This window comes from Haplochromis burtoni, unplaced genomic scaffold (genome assembly GCF_018398535.1).
Source record: "Haplochromis burtoni strain Fernald_Lab_line unplaced genomic scaffold, NCSU_Asbu1 Contig_39, whole genome shotgun sequence".
Lineage (NCBI taxonomy): Eukaryota > Metazoa > Chordata > Actinopteri > Cichliformes > Cichlidae > Haplochromis > Haplochromis burtoni.
The window spans coordinates 1226147-1247624 of NW_024582400.1; the positions used below are offsets into that span (position 1 = coordinate 1226147).

General features: G+C 39.8%; 1 protein-coding gene across 1 annotated transcript in view; it reads right to left on the bottom strand.

The window, feature by feature from the left end:
- Positions 1-16221: 16221 nt before the first annotated feature.
- Positions 16222-21478, bottom strand: part of LOC121814356 (cell adhesion molecule 4-like) — a 9874-nt gene continuing 4617 nt past the window's right edge. Inside the window, exons 3-4 of the mRNA XM_042219876.1 lie at positions 20039-20077; positions 16222-19239 (exon numbers count right to left, since the gene is read on the bottom strand). Coding sequence (XP_042075810.1) covers positions 19040-19239; positions 20039-20077 — 239 coding nt within the window. The 3' untranslated portion in view covers positions 16222-19039. The remainder of the gene's footprint in view (positions 19240-20038; positions 20078-21478) is intronic.

A 21478-nucleotide genomic window follows, 5' to 3' on the forward strand; every position in this document is an offset into this window, starting at 1 on the left:
CAAACAAACAAACAAACAAACAAACAAACAAACAAACAAACAAACAAACAAACAAACAAACAAACAAACAAACAAACAAACAAACAAACAAAAACCTGGGAGAATTGGCTTGTTTTGCAAAGTTGGATAAACTTGATCAAATCATAGCAATTTCCACTTCACATAATCAAATTAGACTTTGCAATGAGCTTTAATAATCAGGAAGCACTTCTGGTTTTAGCCCATTATCAAAAGCTTTGAAAGAGTTGAAAAGACAGGCTGTAAACTGGAAGGAAATACAGCAAAGAGATGTTTATTAAAACTCAGAGGATATCTGTGTTTTCTTTCCTCCCCCCAAGTGTTTCATCTGAAACTGTGGCTTCCACAAAGGGCTCGCTCCAAATTCTAAATTGTTTATTCATAAAATAGCCATAATACAGTGTCATGGCATATGCACAGAATCCCATTGGGATTCCTTAAGTGGCATTGCTCTTCAAGACTACTGTGAGAAAATCGCTTGTATCTGTGTTTGCTGATCGTGGCATCCGATGGACTTGTGGAATTTTTGATGCCATGTTTGAGATACCAGAGACAGCTCCCAGAAAAAATGTTCACAGTTTCAAGACGGAGAATAAAACCAGGCCTGAGCAACCTAAGCCCATCTCTGCATAAGCCTGTTGGACGCTCGTGCAGCGATATCAAACAGCCAGCGGTCTGTGAGCGTCTCTTCTCCAGCCAGCTCTGACAAAAAGAAGGAAGTAAATTTATGAGTAATATGATGGAGAGCGTCTTATTTTTCTTCTCCCACTTCATTCCTCAGATATCTAACGCTTCACTGCCCATCAGCATCAGAGCTGAGCAATTCATGGGAGTAACTCTTCGGGGTTTGTCTGTATGTGGAAATAAAGCCAGAAGGAATGTCAGAGGGATGAGTAACAAGGTGGTTAGAAACAAACAACACAAAGAGTGCACAGTGGAATAAAACTGTAAAGAAAATGTGACCTATAATTGTTAAGTCTCTTTGAAGTTTCTTCTTATATTTGGGCTGAGATTTTGATTCCTTGTTTGTTTTCATTATGTTTGAGCATTAGATCCTTTTGTAGTTGATGTATAACGAGTTTGGATGAGTACACTGTCCCAGCATCAGTTCCCCCCACTTTCTCGTCTTTCTATGCTTATGACATTGTCCTCTGTCTTCATGTTTTGCGTTTGTCTCTTGGGGTTGTTTCCTCTTTTACTTTGATAAAATGTTTTCTCTAGTGTCTTGCTCCTGTTTTAAATTCTTCGCTCTCTGATCGTCTTGATTACTTTCTTCTGTGTCTTGTTCCCAGTCAGCCCTCGGTGTATAAATAGACTTGGGTGTGGTCAAACAGTCCAAACAATTACCACCTATCTGATTTTCCTAACCACTTTTCCTTGACCTCACTGGAAAACATAATGAAGTGAAGGAAAGGTGTGAAGGACAATGAGTAAGGACTTAGAAAAAGAGCAGCATGGTGCTTACGCTAGACGCTTTGTCTTACAGCAGATGTACATCTTCGCTAATATAAGGCATTTAAACAAGAAGCACCAATAAAAGAAATCTCTTCATTACAAAGATTCACATTTTAAAGATACAGGACCATATTACCTGTGAAATGAAACCTTATTGTCTTTTATTTTTTGCTGGACAGTGATCCTTTGTAGTTACATTCCCATTGCCTGTTTAGGATTTCTGAAACTGAGAGAGAATTCCCTCCACCCATCAATTAATATCCCAGCTGACCCAAAGTAAAAACTCAATTGTTGATAATCCTAAAGTCTGACAATACAACAAGAGGCATAATTCAACTAAAGAAAAATTCACTTTTACACCTCTGTGTTGTTCCCAGCCATCCAAGAGCCCTAATCTCTCCAGTGTATCCTAGGTCTACATCGGGGCCTCCTCTCCATACAGCTTGCTTTAAACACCTCACCTAAGAGACATCCACAAGGCTTCCAAGATGTCCAAGCTAACTGAACTGGCTTATTTTGATGTGGATTAGTTTCTCTTCCCTCACCTAGAGAGTGGGCTGAGTTTAAAAAGGGCTACATGTGGGACCCCTATACGAAGGAAAGGAGGTAAGGTGCTTTGTGGATTGGGAAGCAGTTGGGGCTCTTCAATAAAGTCTAATATTGTTATTGGTTGGATAAACACTAATAGTGCTAATAAAAAAAATCTCCCATGGAATATATAAATTATCCAGCTCATTGTCAATCAATTTACAAGGTTTTCAGGACTGTTCAGGACAAAATTGGGCCTCAACATGAAAAATAGTTCTTGGAAATCAGATTCAAAGCGCTTTGTCATCCTTAGATTATTCCAAAAAGAATCGTTACACTACATTTATCACACAAAGTATACAGGAAGAAGCAGGTCAGAATTAGACCCAGCCTCTGATGCCACAGTTGCGCCCTTGAATGAGGTACTTAACTTCCAATTAGCTCTGAGGCTGCAGCAGGCTGTGGTTGTAAACCAGGCAGCTCCCAGTAGCTGACAGTGGGAGTCTGTGGTTGCGTTGGGTAGCTCCCAGATGATATTGTGCGCAGCTTTATGGTACTTAATCACGGCATTGTTGAGAGAGAGAGTGAATGTACCCTGGATAAATAACTGGTTGGATAAAAACCTCATCGCCGTCCAGGGAAGTGGAAGATTTGTTTTCATGTATTTATTCAGATGAGCTTCAGTCCATCATCCTCTTGTGTGACTAACTGAGCATGCTGGGAAATCTTTTCGTCAGCAGGTCTACTTTTCCAACTGCTTCCCAAACCTTGAAGTTTTGATGACTCATTCCCAGCCAACATAAAACCATCTGGAAAATGAATCCAGAGATTTTTGGTAAGCGATGAAATGAGTGTCTTTTTATGACTTCAGAGGACAGAATGAAAACACACCAAGGTGCTGCTCAGCTCCAAAAATTCCATTTCCACTGAACTCTGCTCCTTTGTGTCTGTCAGACTTGGATTTTATTAGACTGGGCACAGTAAAACCAACGTCACTTTCAGTGCTGCAGGCCTAAACCTCGTCAGGTTCAACTTTTTTTTTTTGCCTCCTGTCAGCGCACAGTGAAAACGTCAGAGATTTTACAGCAGTGACTAATATGAAAGCTATAACTATTTATTTGCGATGGTGGGAAATGACGCATCCAACATGGAAACCTACACTGTTTTGGTAGTTTTGGTTATCATTCCTGTTGGTTTTGATAAATGACTCACTAACGTCATTGTTGAAATCACTTGCAGGATTTAAACAAAGTTTTGTTAGTGTATCCAGGAAAAACAGGGGTGAATTTCCCCTGATTTCAAATTGAGATTAATGATCGCTCTATTCGTTAAGACGTCTTGGTCACAAAGAAGTTATTGTTTCTGCAGTGGTTAGATTTACTGTCAGGGCGATCCGAATGTGACATCTGATGCTTTTAAAATAAATTATATATGTTACAGAAGAGCAGCATCCAAAGTAAAACAGACTAGTAGAGCAGCAATTTGCCTGTAATCATACGTCTTCACTATCAAAGCATTTTGCCGAAAGTTGTCAGTCCATCCAATATTTTCCAAAGTGTAGAGAAATATAGGGTGTAAACAAAGCTCACGTTGCAGCCACCAGTGCATCATTATTTTTCTTGTTTCCTGTGAGAAAGTTCATACAAATAAGACTTTTAATGTGACACTTTCCAAAACACTGGGACACTTGTGTGGTTACACAACCTCCTGCATTTGTTTTAGTTTCTGAATGCAGTTGCAAGAAAAACTTTGTTTGGAATTATGGTAGTAATACCAAAAGTATTTGTATATTCATCCACCCATCCATTTTCTGCTGTTTATCCGGGTCTGGGTCATGAGGGCAGCAGTCTAAGAAAAGATGCCCAGATGCCTCCCTCTTACCAACCATCTCTTCTAACTCTTCCCGGACACAGCGAGGCTTTCCCAGGCTCGCCGAGAGATGGAAATTGTCTCCTGGGTCTGCATGAGAGTCTCCTCCCAGAAGGACATGCTTGAAACACCTCACCTGGAGCCATCCTAATTAATTGCCTCAACCACCTCCGGGAGGGTTAGCACCTCAACTCTGAGTTCCTCCAAAGTGACCAAACTCCTCACCCTTGGAGAACCTGTGGCCCTGCTCACCTATGGTCACAGGTGAGTATGGGTGTCTTTAGCTCAGGAAGTAGAGCAGGTCATCTATCAGTTGGATGGTTGATAGTTTCATTCCTGGCTGCTCCAGTCTGTATGCCAAATGTGCTTGGGCGAAATACAGTCCCTGAGTTGCTCTCCGATACAGCCACTGGTGTATGTAAAAAAGACTTAAAAGGAACCCCGGCTATTAAGACATGTTTGTTTTCCTTTTAAGCACATTTTATATAAAACCGATTTACCAGTAGGCCGCCATTGTTATTTATATCTCAATGCACTCTGGGTAGTGACATCATACGGTTGCACTGCATCCAGTTCACAGTTAGCAGCGCACTGGAAATGGCTTCTGTTCAACCTCCCCAGTTTGAACCAGAGCAAACCGAGAGAGAGAGGATGAAAATAGTCAACCAGCACTTAGTTTAGATGAAGATGAAAACAATCCGACACACAAAGACGCCAGAGCGACGGAAAACTACTGGTGTCTATGCGGCTACTGCTTGCCAATGGCAACGGAGACTGAGAGCGTTTGTTGTAAAGCACCAAAACTTTGAAGCCGTATATCTCTTAATCCAGATGTTCTTTGGGCAGCCCTTGTTAGCCTCCATGACCGGGATCCGGTCTTTAAGGGATAATGTGATGAATCCTGCTTCCGGGCCCAAAGTAGTCTGCATTGTTTTAATGCTTTGAATCTTGTTCTATTTAATCACAACAAGCCCCAAAAAACAGTCAGTGGTCACTGTCGGCCTCTCTCGGTTTTTATTACCGCGAATCATTTTAAAGCTCAGTTTTTAATCCCTTAAATACAGGCCATTTACCATTTACCAGCTAGCCCAACTTCAGTAACCCTACAAACGTTGCTGCTGTTTACTTTCCTGTCTTCATTTATGTTAGAAGTGATAGCAGAGCTGTACGTTTTAATTTGTTTCATAAATCCCTCAGTCAGAACATGGTATATTATATTTAGATGGAAGCTAGCGAGCTAACTTCCCGCTAACTTCTAACTCAGTTGAATGTCATAAATTCCATTTTCATGGATGCCTGGATGTTAAACTTAATTGTTACACCTGGCAGAGCAGCCACACTGATCATTTTATTACAGATGAACAAATTTAAACAGTTTTTTAGCTCCCAGTAATGCTGCAGTGATCATTTGACTTTGGGACCTGCAGCGGAGTTTTGGCCCAGACATGGCTAATAACGACAGACTCAAAGACCGGATAGTGCTGGTCTACCAAGTCGTAACCAGATCACTAATAGGCAAGTTAATTAATACCGTTGCTACACCAATACATGTCATCGTTCCAGAATGCATTGTGTGCGGAAAAACATGGCCGCTCCCATGGCTTCAAAATAGTTTTAACAACAAAGATTTAATGAATAACAAAAATATTGTAGTTATTCACAAGTATGATTTTATGTAGTGGAGATAATTTGCATCATATTTAGAGTAACTTGTCATAATAGTCAGGGTTCCTTTTAAGCATAGAAAAAAGTGCTTGTTGGAATGGGTGAAGGTGCTTTTAGTAAGAACCAATCCATTTACCATTCATATAAGACCTGTCCCCAGGTGAGGGGATTGAGCCACCTTCAAACATTTCTTCAACACAGCAGACGCCTGCAGAAGTGCCTTTCAGTCTCTGTGTCTCATGACCCTGAGATACTCAAATTCCTCCACTCCACCTTTCAGACTTTTAGGCACCAATAGGCTGCAAACTGCCTGGGGCAATTTAGCAATTGAATTTAAAAGTACAGCATCATCTGCTAAAAATGTGATCCTGAGACCTGAGACCTTAAAATATTGTCCATAAAAATCATGAACAGAACTGGGAACTGATCTGATGTACTTAATGGACTGGCACTACTGTGCTTACTGTATATAAAGCTTCTGTACTATATTTGAGCACTCAAAGCGCTTTTTATTACTCATTCATTCATTCATACAAGTGCTTTTAATCTAACATTCACATCTCCAGTGAATGCAACATTACAACTCAGGTTTCAATACCTTACTCAAGAACCCGTTGACCGGAGGAGCCACCATTCAAACTACTAACTTTGCAGTTAATAGATTTGCTCCACCTTCTGAGCCACAGCTGCCCTAAATCAGGCCAAACACTAAGATACTCCATATGCAGGAATGGGTTTCTTGCAACCTTTGTATATTTTTGCATATACAAAAAAAAGTAGTGCTCCCTGTAAATTACAGAGTAATTTGTGTCAAGGTTCCTTTGGCCTCCAGTGCTGATGTGCTGTTTCTATCCACCTCTCCCAGGTCTTTCCCCTGCTGGCTGATTTGTGGCTCATTGTTGCTGCAGCTCGGGAAGTAGAGCAGGTCACTTACTAATCAGAAGGTTGGTGCATCGATCCCTGACTGCTCTCGGCTGCATGCCAAATATCCTTAGATACTAACCCCAAGTTGCTCTCCAATGCATCCACTGAATGTTACATTGAAAGAACTTACACAGAAAAAGTGTTTTTGTGAATGAGGCAAGTCAAAGTCTTTTAAGACCTCAGAGCAAAAAAAGCAGTAAACCAGTCTATTTGCCATTCATTGGCAGTTACTCACCGGCAAATTGGTAGATTTCCTTGGATATGCTAGTGTTTTTTTCTAGTTGCCTATAGTTCAATTCAATTCAGTTTTATTTATACAGCGCCAAATCACAAAAATAGTTGTCTTAAGGCACTTTATATTGTAAGCTACAATAATACATACAGAGAAAACCCCCAAAATCATATGACCCCTATGAGCAAGCGACAGTGGGAAGGAAAAACTCCCTTTTAACAGGAAGAAACCTCTGGCAGAACCAGGCTCAGGGAGGGGCGGCCGTCTGCTGCGGGTGAGAGAAGGAAGGAAGACAGGATACAAGACATGCTGTGGAAGAGAGACAGAGGTTAATAACAAGTATGTTTCAGTGCAGAGAGGTCTGTTAATACATGACTGAGAACAGTGACTGAAGAAGAAAAACTCAATGCATCATGGGAATCCCCCGGCAGCCTACGTCTATTGCAGCATAACTAAGGGAGGATTCAGGGTCACCTGGTCCAGCCCTAACTATATGCTTTAGCAAAAAGAAAAGTTTTAAGCCTAAACTTAAAAGTAGAGATAGTGAAGTGTCTGTCTCCTAAATCCAAACTGGAAGCTGGTTCCACAGCTTTCTATCCTCACATCCAGATCTCCTCCCTTTCTCTGGATTACCCTCTGTTGCAAAAAACAGATTAGCTGATCTGTCTTCTGAAGAAATTTGGACCTCAGAATTCCTCGTTTCCCCACTTGAGCCCTTTTGTAATGCTGCATTCCAGATACCTTGGAGCTCAGATGTGGAAACCAGGGTTTTAATAGTTTTGCAATTTTCATTAGTTTTTATTTTTATTTAGTTTTGACTTCAGATTTTCAATTTTATATCAGTTTTAATTAGTTTTTACCAATTGTTTGCTAGTTTAGTTTAGTTTTTATTTTTGAAAATCCTTAGTTTCAGTTTAGTTTTGATTAGTTTCAGTTATAGTTTTAGTTGTGTTTGCAATAATTAAGTGTAACAAAATCCCAGTTTCATCATATCAGTCATCTCTTCTGCTTATCCTTGGGTATGTTGCTATTCCAGCTACCATACCCTGCACCCTGGCACAGGTCGCCTGTCTGTCGCAGGGCTAACACGCAGAGACAGACAACTCACATTCCCACCTATGGGTTCTTTAAATAAATAAATAAATGAATAAATAAATAAAGGCAGATGAACAACCATTGATACCAGGCAACTATAAAATGTATATCTTGGCCCCAATGAGACTATTAACTCTTGCAGCACCGGGTGTTCGTAATTTTGGTTCATGTGAATTGATAAACTTTTTGAAGGCAATTGACTCACACAGTTATGTAGATGTCCCAGTCCTGTTGTCTCGGGATGCATCACGCTGCCTTGCCTGGGGTTAGCTTCTATTTCTGGGGATGAGGGTTGAGTGTGCTCCCTTACCTTCTCAAGGTAAGCTAGGTTAGCCTTCTTGTGTGAGCTTTTCAAGTGCACTTTAAGGTTTGTGGGATTTTTTCCCCTTTAGAAATGTCCCTCATAATTTGTCTCTTTCCACTACAAGACACTTGCTTTTATCTAAAACACAGTCATATTCAAAGTAATCCCAAATTGGACTCTGGCGCTTTCTCCTGACATGATTCTGCGCATAGACGGAGCAGCAACACAGACGACTCGACTAACGTGCTGCCACCTGCTGGCATAATGAGACAGCAAGAAAAAAATCTGGAAACTAAACTTCATTTTCACCCTTGACTATTGTATGACACGCACACAGCAATGAAAACTAAACACATTTTTGCTATAAATTCAGTTAATTTTAGTTAGTTTTGTGAACACTCATTACAGTTTTAGTTAGTTTTGTGAACACTCATTACAGTTTTAGTTAGTTTTCCTTTTTTTGTTTTTATTTTTATTTCCGTTAACAAAAATGTTTTTTCACTTCTAGTTTTCGTTATTTCGTTAGTTTTCGTTAACGATAATAACCTTGGTGGAAACGAGTTAGGGTGTTCTGGAAAAAGCAAGGAAAAAAAGGATTTGTTTTGCTCTTAACAAGGTAAAGCCATTCAGGTATCACTAGCAATACAGCACAATACTTGCTTTTAGAGCTTACAACCACCACTGTAGCACATTCATGGATAGAGCCTGATCAGTGCTCTGTGTGTGGTTTATTTAGTGAGTCACAAATATGCAACAGTGGCAGTACAGATTACAGATTAGTTTTACAGTTTCACTACTGTTTATGTTCAGTACTGCCATCTTGAAGTGTTAACCACTTTGCCAGTGGCAAATTTGAGTTGAGTGGGCGTTCCAGATTCAAACTCCAGCTGGGAACTTGGAAATTCTGACTTCCAACTTATTCGGGAATTCAGCATAAATAAGCTGTTTCATTTGGGTCCAGTGTTTAAGTTGATGTACTGCTTGTTACATTACTTTGGGCTACCCTGCAAAATGGCCAAAACATAACAGTTTTTTGTTGATTTCATTTCTAAATAATTGGAAATAACACACAGGTTTAGCCTCAGAGGCCTGGGATCAGGTCAAACTCCCAGTCAGTCACCCTCCCCCTTGCGCACATGCATGTTTTTAGGAAAACCTGCTGGGATAAAGCCCTATTGTTTTGCAATTAAAAAAAAAACACTCCTCTGACGTTACAGCTCTATAAGTTGTTATATTATCATGTCATAAATATGCAAAGAATGCGTAAATATGCTGGCTTTCTTGTGTTGGAAAAGAGTCCACAAACCCTGGCTACAGATTCAAAACAACACTGTCCTGTTTTGACCCTTAATGCAGCCTGACTCACAGCCGAAGTGAATGGAGAAAAGTTTGGTAATCGGGGCCTGTCAGTGAAGGACGCACTCAAACAAACCCTCCCCATCTGAAAAACCCTCAGAGAGCTTCTTTCGCACGCGAAGGTGCCGCTCCGGCCCCCTCGTCCCGACATTCTCAGGTGGTGAATTCAGAGCGAGCGTGTGGGCGTGTGCGCGGCCGCCCCTTGAGTTTTGGGGGGCCGACAGTCAAGACTGTTATTACACACACACACACACACACACACACACAGTGACTCGGCTCGTCTAGCCTCTACGCTCATCTGGCATTGATTAACGTTACCCCACACACACACACACACTCACAGAAACATGAGTTGTGGTCTGTTACTGAGTAAATTGGGTTGGGATATACACACATAACACACACATATGTGCACACACACACACCAAACAAAGAGTCATGTGACAGCGGCATCCCATGAACTCGATCACCCCTTCAAAATAAAAGCTGGCTTTGGGACTCTGTCTCTTGTTTTCTTGCTTTTTTGGAGGCCAAAACCTTTTCAGGACTTTCCAGGTGTGGCTTGTTAAACTGCAATTTAAGAATATTTAGTAATCTGAAACCTCTGACAAGCCGTAGAAGAACTACATATACTAACAATGTCATTTCAATCAGTTAAAGTGACAAATGCATCAATTGTTGCGCACAACATTGTTTCTTCCAAGATATCCTGGTGGATATTAGCCAAACAACACATTTCAACAGTTCAAGTAGAAATAAATGCAACGAATGAAACAAAAGAGGCTTTTAAATAGATCAAATTCTTTCTGGGGAGGTCTTTTGCCCTTAATGACCTCCCCTGTTCCCTCAATAACGACAATTTTTCACACCTTGGTACGTGTCAACAAAGTTGTGGTTTAATGATGATAAGAATGGATTCTGGGGTTTTCCAATGGTAGCTGCATAGGCAGAGCCCACCCTCACTAACTTCTGATGCAAAACCAGTCATTTTGTTCTATAAGCTGGCCTGAAATATGAAAGAAACCTCTCAGCTTAGAGACGATTTCAAGTCAACGTTCAGGGGTTAAAGGATTCGGTCCTAAAGAGAGAGCGGCTCAGCATTTCTACAAGCTCCAACCGACCACACCGGAGACGTTCTTTGACACTCAGCACCAGGTCAAAAAAATCTGTCTTGTTAAATATGATATATGCGTCACATTTCTGTAATGATCTTTGTGGGACTGGTGGGTGGGACTCTGCCAAACTTCCTCTCCACTTCTCTGAAAAAGGCAGCAGAAATTAGCCGTCTTTCTGGGGAAATTCATACTGCCTTTTATCTTTTTTTTATTCCTTTCCCTGCTAAAAAAAACAACAAAAAAGCAGTTCCAGCTCATTCTTTCCTTGGCTGCCGCACCGCTGTTGTTACCGAGAGCTCTGTTAGCTCAAAATCATTTGATGAACAATGAGCTAGTGAATCATACATAAAATTTCCCACTTTGGCGGAGCTCCAGTCACTCAACAGTTTGGGCCTTAATGGTGTTTTTTTGTAGAGGGAAAAACCTGACAAAGTCCAGACGTTTTTGTTACATCCTCACCTGCTTGATTCTTAGCGTGTACAGGAGAATTATGCAGATGCTGTCTCATCACAGGCTCATAAAGCTAAGAGTTAATGAACCATCACATTGTGCAGTTCAAAGCCGCCCTGTGAACTCTCTCCTCCTCTGCTGGTGTGAGTCAGGTCTGTTAGTTTTAGCTAAAACAAGCATCGGCAGCTGCTTAGTGTCACAATTGTATGATGCAGGTGGAAGCTTCCTTCAGGGGAATAAGAGAGCAAAGGGATTAGAGATGCCTGAGACATTTTTTAATCTAAAAAACTGTTAAAAAAATACATTCGGATCAGTGTATGAAAACTATGCAAACACCTGCTCTGGTTTGTTTTCAGTTATTCAAATGGGTGCCTGCGGAGGTGGATATTTGAGCAGGCGCGACCAAAATAAACAACACGTCTTTCAGTTCAACTATTCATTCAAAGAACCTCACACAGAATTTAACTATTTGAATATTGCGTGCAATTTTAAAACCAGTACAAGGAGATGGATAACTCCCTGTATCAGTACATAAAATATCTAGATCCTTACAAATTATAAACTAATGATGTAAAATTATCAGGTTAAGTCTTAAAGAATAAACATTTGACTTTCTGATTAGCCTGTGCGCTGAAAACAACAACAATGATCAATTTCCTCAGCGTGAACCAGGAAGTAAACCATCAGGAAGCTGTCCTGCATGAAGCTTTTATTATGAGCATCTTCTTCCTCTTTTTTTCAGCTGCTTTCTTTAGGGGGTCGCCACAGCTGATCATCTGCCTCCATGATCTTTGGCATGTGTCACACCAACCTTTTGCATGTCCTCCATCACTACATCCATGAACCTTCCCTGTGGTCTTCCTCTTTCCCCCCTGCCCGTCATTTTTGTGTTCATCAGCCTTTTTTTCCAATGCATCCACTATCCCTCTTCCGCACATGTCCACACCATCCCAGGCTGAGCTGTCCCTCTGATGTACTCATTTCTAATTTTGCCTATTCTCCCAGTGAAAATCTGATCATCTTCAGCTCAGTCTCTTATCTTTTTGTCAGTGCTGTCGTCTCCAAACCGCGCAACATAGCAGGTCTTGCTAATGTCTTGTAAATCTTCCCTTTACCCTTTCTGCTGTCACAAACCACCCCTGACACTCGTCTTCGCCCACTCCACTCTGCCTGCGCTCTCTTCTTCACCTCTCTTGCGCACCGTCCGTGGCTTTGGGTGGTTGACCCCAGGTATTTAAACTCATCCACCTTCACTGTTACACCTCTCTCTCTCATTCAAACAAATGCATTCTGTTTTGCCTCTACTGACTTTCATTCCTCTTCTCTCCAGAGAATACTTCTACCTCTCTAAGCTCTCCTTCACCTGCTCCCTACTCTCACTACAGATCACTTAATTAGCAGCATGCAAAGAACTATGTAATAAGTTTTGCTGGGTGTCAAAAAGCCATGCAGATTCCCAGCATTTCCCAGCAGAAGATGGCAGTATACTCTGTCACATTTGTTTGTTTTGTTGTACTTCTTCATGTTCCTGTTTCCATGTTTTTCTGACTCTTTCAGTTGTTATTTAGTTACCTTTGACATAAGTTTTTTCATGTGTCTTATTGTGCCTTTTCCCTCCTTTCTGCATTAACTGCCATTCCTTTGTTGTTCCCACTTGTGTCACTTTTCCCATGCAGCCCTCAGTGTGCTGTATATCTAGCCATTTCTTTGTCTTTGTCCATCTGTCCATCACCCTGTGTTACTGTGCTTCCTGGTTAATCTTGAATGAGTTTGTCTTACATGGTGTTCCACAGGGATCCATTTTAGCACCATTACTGTTTACCGGTTAACTTCAACAAGTTACCACAAGGTCAGCTGTTATCAGAAGCAGAATGACTGTTATGATAAGTATGCCGATGACATGTGATAACTGGATGGCTAATGCCTTTCTGCAGTCACATCCTGATAAGATGGAACTCCTGATCGTTGGAGCTAAAACTGAAAGTCTGGAAAAACTCTAAACTGTCCTAAAAATGTCACATGGATAAAGAATCTGACTGTGCTGAGGTTGTTACACTAGAACTGATTTTAATGTTACATACTGGGGACATACTAGTCAACAATGAACTAGCTTATCTTCGACTCCATCTCCACCTCCACCTTTTATGCTCCAAAGAACATACTGTCTCGATCACAGTTTAAAACCAACTGAAAAGATTCCTGTTTAGCCTTTCAGCAGTTGAATTCCTGATCTTTAGGATCCTTTTTACCTTACTTCTGAGTTTGTTAGTGGATATCAGTTTGTAGGTTTGATTAATTTTACTGGACTACTGTAAGAAAAATTATCTTTTCATAATACTTTTACTGCTTTCATTAGTTTTTATGCATGGACTACTATCCTATTTAAGGTTGCCTTTTGTTGTTTTTATTGGTATTTAATGTTTTCAAATTATTATTTTTTACTTACTTGCATCTGTCTATTGATTTAACATTTCATTATCAACAGAGACTTATTTTGGTAGTATTTTCAAGGGGTTTTCTTTTTGGTTCTCCACATACATTTGTGTCCTCTTCTGAATAAACCCTGACTCTGCATGTCTGTGATTTTCATGTTGTGATTCTGAAAAATGCTTTAAAGATGATTTTCAGATGAAAGTTTGGCTTCAGGCCTCATCAGTTTCAAAGCAGCTGTCAGTAAAAATGACCATTCGGTCGCTGAACAGCTGCAGTCAGAGTTTGGTTTGCATTGCCGGCAGTAGTCAGACCTGTTTCTCGTGGGTGACTCTGCCAGGACTGCCCTTTATCACCAGTTCTGTTCATAACTTTCAGGATTTCTTGGCACACCTTTTTGGTGACCTCAGCATCACCTCTGCTTTTTGCGGACAATGTGGTTATTCTGGTTTTATCAGTTGGTGACCTTTAGCTCACACTTGGGAACGAGAAGTCGCACCTCCAAGTCTGAGGCCCTGGTTTTCAGCAGGAAAAGGGCGGAGTGAAACACTGGGATTGGGGATACAAGCAGTGTAAATGAGCTTCCTCTGAAGAGGGTCTTGGTTCTAAATTGGAGAAAGGGAGTGGTCATTCAAGACGAGCTCAGAGTGGAGGTGGTCTAAGCATCTGGTCAGGATGCCTCCGGGATGCCTCCTACTTCAGGTGTTCCAGGCATGTCAATCTGGGAGGAAGCGATGGAGCATACCCAGGAGAAACAGGAGGAATAACATCTGTTGGTTTGACTTGAGAACTAGAGGAGGGTCTGAGGTTCTGTGCTTAGATTGTCCATGTGACCCGATGGATGGATGGAAATTCAAAGCAAAGTATTAATCAAATTAGCAGTAATTTGATGATTTAATAAGAAGCATTCAGTGTTTCTGTTACAAGGTGGCTTAGGTGGGCTTGTGTGTGTGTTTTGTCTGAAGGCAGTTCATTTCAGTTAACAAGGGTCACATGGTTTCAATTTGCAGCTTTTATTGGCTGATAAACACGCAGATGTGATAAATTTACTCTGACACTCAGGCTCTGTGTGTGTGTGTGTTTAGATATTTAACAGTGTAACATGAGCACACTCCTGTTTCTATAAAGATAATAAGATCAGATTACTTTTCCTGTATTTAAATTCCCTCATTTGACTGCTCGCATCTCTTTCTTCATCTCTGATCTTTTGCTTTTTCTTCCGCCCTCTCCCTCTGCTTTCCCCCTCTTCTTTAAATTCAGTGTTATTGATCATAACTAAACTGACTTGAATGTGATCGCGCCCTCCGAGTCTGTTTCAGTGCAACAGCACACACTGCAGGCCAGTGTTGGCATTACACCCCAAAAGGGTTCATTTTCTGTCAGTTTTCTTGCTGTCAAGCCTTTAAAAGCCGAGAATTAAAGTCATTTAAACTCAAATATTATGTTTTAGACATTTCATATTTAATAGGTGTTTGATTCAGGAACAAGTGATGCTGAGAAAAAAGAGTTACTGGAGGAGAAAACCGAAGAAATTAAGTGAAGTGATGTGATTATCCCAGCTGAGAGGCAGGAGGCAGAGTCACCCTGGACCCTGTGTGAGTCTATCACAGATCATATGATTACAAATTTAGATATTTATTCTGAGTTGTTGTAGTTTTGATCATTTATGAACCTTTATTGCTGTTGTTTACAAGTAGGATGCTGCAAACCTAAAGAAACCAGCTCGCTGTACATGTGGTAAGAACTTGTTTGGATTTGGGTTTTTTGTTTATTTTATTTTCCTCATGTTTCAACTCACCAAAACGTCCACCCGGTTACCAGAAGTTACCAGAAGTCTGTGGTGACTCAAATCTAAAAACGAAGGCCAGACATTTGTATTCAAACCATCAGCAGCTTAGAGGAATAACAACAATAATCTGGCATTGTGGATCGGAGCTGAAAGTGAAACCGGCCGGACCACACACACACACCCTCAGCTCCTTCCTGCAGCGAGTCCAAGTCAAGCTTTGGATGGAGCTGATGGCTGTTACCCGAAAGCATGAGTCATCATGGACGACAGATCGAAGTAAAAACAAACATACTGAAGTTCTTCCACTCTGACGCATCCTGCTGCTGCTGGTCAGACACAAAACAGCAGCTTTGCCACATCAAGGCTTCGGTGGCTGTTGGGCTCAAGCTGCTTTTAGAGCCTCATGGCCACCAGGGAGCTGATTTCTTCTTGCAGGATATCTTTGCCATGCTACTGTCACGCCGTTTGGACCAGCTTTTAGCTTCATGTGGTGATCATTAAACTGATATTTATGTTGCAGATGAAAAATCTTTAATTTTGTATTTTAAATTAATCTGAGGTTCATCCAAAAGAACAGGCCCTCAAACGCTGTTTTCTCTAAATTATATCTTTTAAATATAACTAAATGTAAGCTTTTATTTATTATCAATAACGTGTGTAGATTTCTTCAGTGAAAAGACTGCATCCTTAAGGTTTGGGTTTAACATAAACACAGTTTAGTTAATGTGTAGAAAATGTTTCCTATGTTTTGTTTGGAAAAAAGCACATTTTTAGAAGAAACTGTTGATAAGTTGCAGTCACGCATAAGCCCCAACACAGTACTGCAGTACAGCACTTTGCGTGAGTTGACTCGGTCTTCGTCTGTAATTTCTTTATCTTTAAAAAGAAAGTAAGAAAAAGTGCTGGGCTGAAGGTCAGGAGTGCAGTTTCACATTTCAGCCACCAGAGGGGGTTTATCTTCAGCACATTGACGCACCAGAAAGTGACAGTGTCACAAAGTATCAAGTTTATTAATGTACTTTTAGAAAAACATCAGCAAATAAAAGAGATTTTACTAAAACAGGATAAAATCAATAAAGTCTGCTGGAGCAGAAAACTGGAGCTTTGATGATGGGAAAACAGACAGAAATGCACCACTCTGGGCTGGAAATCTACAAAGATTTTTTCCTCCCTGCTGATTCATAACTGTCACATGTTAGTCAGACTCCAACCTGTAGTTAGTTGTTTATTACTTTGACCTCAAAATATGACAACAAACACAATGGAAAATCACCAGCAGTAAGCACTCCGGTAGATGTTTATCTTCATCTGCTAGGCTCATTTGAACTTTCAGCTTCTTTGGCAGGATGATGCAAAAACTGCCTGACAACATAGAGACTCGCAACAGCTGTAAAAGTTTTAGAAATAAGAAGCTTGTGAAGAATGTGAGATCTGAGGCCAAATTCTTGAAACGCTGAGAAAAACAACTCAGTACTCAGGAACAAAAATGTTACCAACGTTAAAATAAAGGTTATTTAAATGTGTTGCTATTTATTTTGTTCATCAATCACGTGAATTGTTAATAATATGGACTCAGCGAGTTGTTTCTGTACGAAAATCTTTATGCTGGCCCCAAGGTGCACAACACAGCGAGAAAATGGTAAACACAAGATGTACACTGCTCTGCCAAGAAAGAAAAGTCTGCCTGGATTTAAGAGCTTTCCACTGGATTACTACTGCAGTCATTAATATATTTCTGCTGGCAAAAGCTTATTTAATGCTAACAGATGCTGTGAGAACTTCTTTCTTTTGTTAGACAACCATGTTGGAGGATGTATCGAAGGGATGTGGAGAAGATGTTACACTTTTTTTTTTTTTAACAACGAAGGCCATTTCTGAAACTGCAAAAACTGGACAATGATAAAAATCATGAAAAATAAAATAAAAATCTTTAATGATCATTTAAATATTTAGTGAAAGCAAATCATAAAAAATGATAATAGAGCTCATGGCAAAGTTTAATAACCAAGTTAAGAGCGCTTCCACAGGCAGTGTGAAGAGAAAATCAGGGGATTGGCATTAAAAGGCTGTACAGCCTTAAGGAAACCACCGATCAGTGATGCTAACTGAGAAAACAAAAGGACAGGGAGCAAGCAGACTGGGCTCAGGAGCAATGGGAAAAGGTCATGTTATCTGGCGAGCGCATATTTAGCTCCAGAGGGATGGGTGCTAGGGCTGTGCCATATTCACACTAGAGGCACAACACAGGCACGCCTCACAGTGAGAGAGGGCTCTGAGTAAAAAAGAAAGCTACTTCAACAACCACCAACAAAATACAGTACGCTGCAAAATATGGAGGAAAAGTTGAGGCAAAAAATACATGGTTGAAGGCACGTGAGGAGCAGATGCTAGCAATCAAAAGGAAACAAAGTCAAGCTAGCATGGCTGGAGCTAGCCCCACTCTATAAGATTGGAAGAGCAAGAAGCAGATGGAAATTTCTAAGCAAGGCCAGGTTGAAATTATTTTTCAATTTTATTTTATTGTTCACCTTCTGAAGATTTACAAGGTTCAGTTATTTTAGCACTGTTAAGCTAATTATTTAAGCTATTTCCCTGCCTGGGCTACTTTTGTACCTAGATCTGACTAAGGTTGTGGCACAGTATGTAAGGCTACTATTGGACTATAATGCCACTGCAGCTTGGTGCTGGCACATTAACTAATCAACCATCAGTAACAGTAGCTCAATGGAAAATAAGGAAAATGCCCTTTGTTTTGTTTGCACTCATAAATGCTGCTGTCTGAGATCAAGTGTAATTCAGACACAAATATCATTATCACAAATGTCCTTTAAAAATGAAATTTTGAGGTTATATCAATCATCATTGGGATGAAGTAGCATGCCTAGTGCCAACAGTAGAGACCTGTGAGGGGAGTCTTATGATGTGAGGTTGAGTTCAGTTGGTCAGGTCTACGTTTATCAATGATTTATGTTCAAACGGTGAGGCCAGCTGACTGCCTGAATGTGCTGAATGACCAGGTTCTGCCTGCCCTGATGGTGCAGGCATCTTACCAGATGACAATGGCAGCATGAGGCATCATTTTCGCACATGGTCACAACAGAGTCCAGACCATAACCCCATCTTTGACATGTGCTGAAGAACCTTTTATGCAGCCATCTGACCGCACTCACGATCAATACACAGCCATGGAGAAAAATGAAGGCCAATCTGAAGGGAAATAAGTGTAACAATGCACTGAATAACTTTTCAGTTTTTTTAGTTTATGCTTTCTGCTGCTTTTAAAACTGTTTTTGTTCTTTTTGCAGTTTTTTCTGTTCTTTCTGTTTCATCTTCCCTCTCTTTTTTATTGTAGTTGAGCTCATCTTGTTTTTTTTTTCCATTACTTTAAGCCTTGTGTTTTCTGCTTTTTTCTGTTTGGCACCTTGGGGCCACCATAGCTTCAGGATACCACAGTCAGTCATAGCATGAAAATGCCTGCTTGCAATTTATGCAGCGTCGCTGCATTAAAGTGGAGCTTTTAAGGAGGGAACAATGTAAACACAGGTCTACCGAACACAAACCACATCTTAGTTTCTTTTGGTTGTTCACATTCCTGAGAAGGGCTCACATTTCAGACAGTCGTGCTTTGCTCACATTTAGTGGTGCCAACGTGCAAAGGTGCTCAGTGCAATTTTTAAAATCGGCTACTTCTAAAAACGTTAAACTTCCCTTCTCACATATTTGTTGTTTGCTGAGTGCAACAAAGCTACAAAGCTCTCAAGTCTGCAACGTGAGTGACACTTTTGTCACTATTTCCCATTTCCCCCCCTTTATTTCTCCTCTTTGGCTGTCAGAGGTTCCTCAGATTGGAGCGCTTCATCAGAGCCAACAGAGTCGCCGTCACCGCTGTCGGCGTCCTCGTCTTTCTCCTCCATCTCGTTGGTCACGTATTCGCCTTTATGTCTGGACAGGCACCACATCAGCACGGCGATGACGCAGATCATTAACAACAGCACTACACTCACGATTCCTGTGACGACAGAGGGAAATATCATCACAGAGCCCCCAACTATGCATTTAAAGCATCACTTTCATTGCAATTCAACATAGAATTCAATATCCTGCCTATGGAGTCTGCTGTGTCTCTATTTTTACTTTTCACTTATAAAGCGAAGTTCATGTATTTCATGAACTGATATCTGTAATGAACTGACATAAAAACCTGATATATATTATTAACTGACATTTGCATTTAGTGAACATTTCTGCTGGAGTAACAATTATAACAAGAAAGAAAAACTAATAAAATAAAAACTTCTTTTAAAAATCCAAATTTAGAAACTTTAACACATTAAAGAATACTTCAATTTTATATCCCACTATTAGTAAAAACTTCATTAACTGAAACAAAAAATTCTGGAGAATACGAGACCTGTAAAAATTTTTCTTTTAACAAATTAGAACCAAATTTAATCAATTACTAAAATTATAGATTAAAGAGGTAATTACATTTCCAAATATGTTCTTCTATTTCCTTATTTATCCCTTAGATTTAATAATCTAATTTAAATAAATCTACATCTACAGTTTAGTCTTTAAAACTTGCATTTTATATTTAAAGCTATTAGTATTATTATATTGGTCGATGATTATTTTATCACATTCCTGACTACATATGATTTGGTCGTTGGAAATAAGATTTGAAAATCATTAATCTGTACAGAACAAGTTATTAAGCAGAACATCGTTTTCATTCATGTGAACTGAAATAAAATTCAGCAGATTCACACTCATTGTTGAACATCATAAGAAAAGAAGTCACTTCTCACCACCAATCAAAGCGGCAAAATCTCCAGTGTCATAGGTTTCTGTAAAGACATGATAATTAAGTCAAACTTGGGTGATGTTTGATATCTAAATCAAATGACATACAGTAGAGGTTAAAATACAAACTTCTGTGTCAGATTCATCTTGTAGAAAAGCTACAGAGGTCCAGATAAAAGTCAGTGATAAAGGCAAGGTGAAATTTTGAATCATTCTCTCAATCTACAGCCTCCTCGCTCATGTACTGTCACAAGCAGCAGCTCACAACATGACTGCAAGGCCAAAAAGAAACGTTGCACACCATATTTTAGAAAACAAGTGAGCAAAATCAAGAAAGATATATATATATATCAATGTTTATGAGGTTTATGGTACCTAAAAGTTTCATAGTTTAAGAAAATCAAAGCCAAATTTAAAGGATAATAATGATGAAATTTGATGAGAAGTTGTTGTTTTAAGTTTGCTGATAATAAAAATGACTGTTTATGCAAACAGAGCTACTCTTTCACTTTTAACTTTCCAAAGATTTACCAAGAAAAAAAGTTTGCTGTAAGTTCCTGGAAAGCATGTTAACTCATTAATACCAATACAACTGTTGTGTATAGGTGTGTTTGTTCAGAAATAACTATTTTTTGCTGTTCATGTACACAAATAGCCACTTTTTTTTCTTGTCACTGTGCATAAATTTGTAACATATTTCAACAGGTAACAGTATCCGCTTCAAAAACTAACCTTTAATTGATTAACAAGAATGCTTTTGACGAACCTAATAAAAAATAAAATTACTGTTCAGAAAAAAAAGCCAGTATCTTAAGAACATAACTTCCAGATACTGTTGATCTGCTATAGATAGTTTTAAGAGCTGATGCATCTTTTCTTTTGTCCTCCACTTGTTTAGTTCCTCAAATTTTTTAAGGACACACTGCACACCATGCTGAGATATGCCAAGTTTTCAACTAAAGCTCTTTGGGAATCAGCTTGTTGGTGCAAAAATATTATTTTATGTCTGTAACTGTGTTAACTTTGGTATTTAATAAATTAAAGAAAAAGAGAAAAGAAAAGAGAGAAAGAAAAAAGAAAAGAAAAAAAAGAAGAAGAGAAAAAAAAAGAAAAGAAAAAAAAGAAGAAAAAAAAAATTAAAGAAATTTGAACAAATGATATATTTTTGTGACAGGCTGCTAGTAACAAAGTGCCTAAAGATGCTATTTGAAATTCATTCTTTGCTAAGTTGTCTGATATTTGTAGACACAACACTGGATCGAGGCAGCACGGTGGTTAGCACTGTTGCTGCACAGCAAGAAGGTCCTGAGTTCAATTCCACCATCAGGCCGGGGTCTTTCTGTTTGCATGTTCTCCCCGTGTTTGCGTGGGTTCCCTCCGGGTACTCTGGCTTCCTCCCACCGTCCAAAGACATGCAGCTTGTGGGGATAGGTTAATTGGATAAT